At 46.7% G+C, this 1,303-nt stretch overlaps 1 protein-coding gene across 1 annotated transcript in view; it reads left to right on the forward strand.

The window, feature by feature from the left end:
• PRMT7 (protein arginine methyltransferase 7) overlaps positions 1-1,303 on the forward strand; it is a 131,861-nt gene that overhangs the window by 73,512 nt on the left and 57,046 nt on the right. Inside the window, exons 4-5 of the mRNA XM_019505307.1 lie at positions 7-202; positions 310-437. Of these exons, the coding sequence (XP_019360852.1) occupies positions 7-202; positions 310-437 (324 nt within the window). The remainder of the gene's footprint in view (positions 1-6; positions 203-309; positions 438-1,303) is intronic.

The raw sequence follows: 1,303 nt of genomic DNA on the forward strand, positions 1-1,303 counted from the left end.
ATATTTAATGTTTCTCTGCAGTGTGGATTTCAGTAAACAAGTAAGCAGTGCCTCTGCTTATCATAGAGTGCTGTTGAAGCCTGTAAAGTCTGGCATGGCACAGGTGATCCTCTCTTGGTGGGATATTGACATGGATCCCTCTGGCACAATAAAATGCACAATGGCACCATACTGGGCACAACCCACCACTCTTGATATCCAAGTAAGATACTGAGCATCTGTTAATTCCTGTTGTCAAATGATGACCCTTTAACTATATTAAGTAGAGTTTTGTAATGTATTGGGTTTTTGTTGTTTACATTTTTACAGTGGAGAGACCACTGGATGCAGTGTGTATATTTTCTTCCAAATGAAAAACCACTTCTTCAGGGTGAGATTGTGTATTTAACTGCCTGTCGTGATGAGTATTCTGTGCGGTACAAGCTTCAAAAAGCAAGGTAACTATAGAGGAAGGAAGGGAAGGAGCTGGTTTGAAGATATGGGCTTATGCTAATCTTAAATGCATCCCATGGAATTGCACAATTATGCGCTCGTGTATTTTGCACATAAATTGTATGACTGCGCATAATCACATAATAGCGCATAATTCTCCGGAGTGTAGGTGGTGAGTGGGAAGGGGAGCTCCTGCCTGCAGGAGAGGAGGGTGGGCATGGGCCATCCTGCCATGTGCAGCTCTCAAGATTTGCCACAGCTGCGTGCTGCCGGGGGATCTGCCTGCTGCAGCCAGGAGCACCCTGAGAACCCACCAGCGGTTGGGACTGCTGGGGGAGGCATGTGACGGCAGGAGTTGTGCATGTGGTGGGGGGCGGGGCGTGTGGCAGCAGGGACTGTGCACTGGTGGGGCAGGGACTGTACTGGGGTAGTGGGCATGTGGATGCAGGGGCTGTACCGGGGGGCGGGGCTTGTGGCAGGGGAGCCTACAAACCCCACACATGCCTACACACACCTTCACAACCCCCCCCACCAGCCAACACCCACTGCTGACTACATCTCCCCCCTCCCCCCCGGCCATGCACAACTACCTGTATATATTTCTAAAGAAGGGTCAAGTAGTGTTATATTTAGTTTAATTTTTTAAGTAATTAACTTGGCATTATTTTGAATTTTTCTGCACACAATTTTGAATTTTTCTGCATATAATTCCCTAGTGCATATCGAAACCTGAGGCACTTTGAATTTGTAGGTTCCTCACCACTGCTGTGGATTCATCATTAAGCATAGTAATATCAGATAAGTGTTGGCACATTTACCTGACACCACCAGTTACAACTGTGTGGAAACAAAAAATGACGCGTATATGAAA

Source organism: Gavialis gangeticus, unplaced genomic scaffold, assembly GCF_001723915.1.
Source record: "Gavialis gangeticus isolate Ggan-Ray unplaced genomic scaffold, GavGan_comp1, whole genome shotgun sequence".
Lineage (NCBI taxonomy): Eukaryota > Metazoa > Chordata > Crocodylia > Gavialidae > Gavialis > Gavialis gangeticus.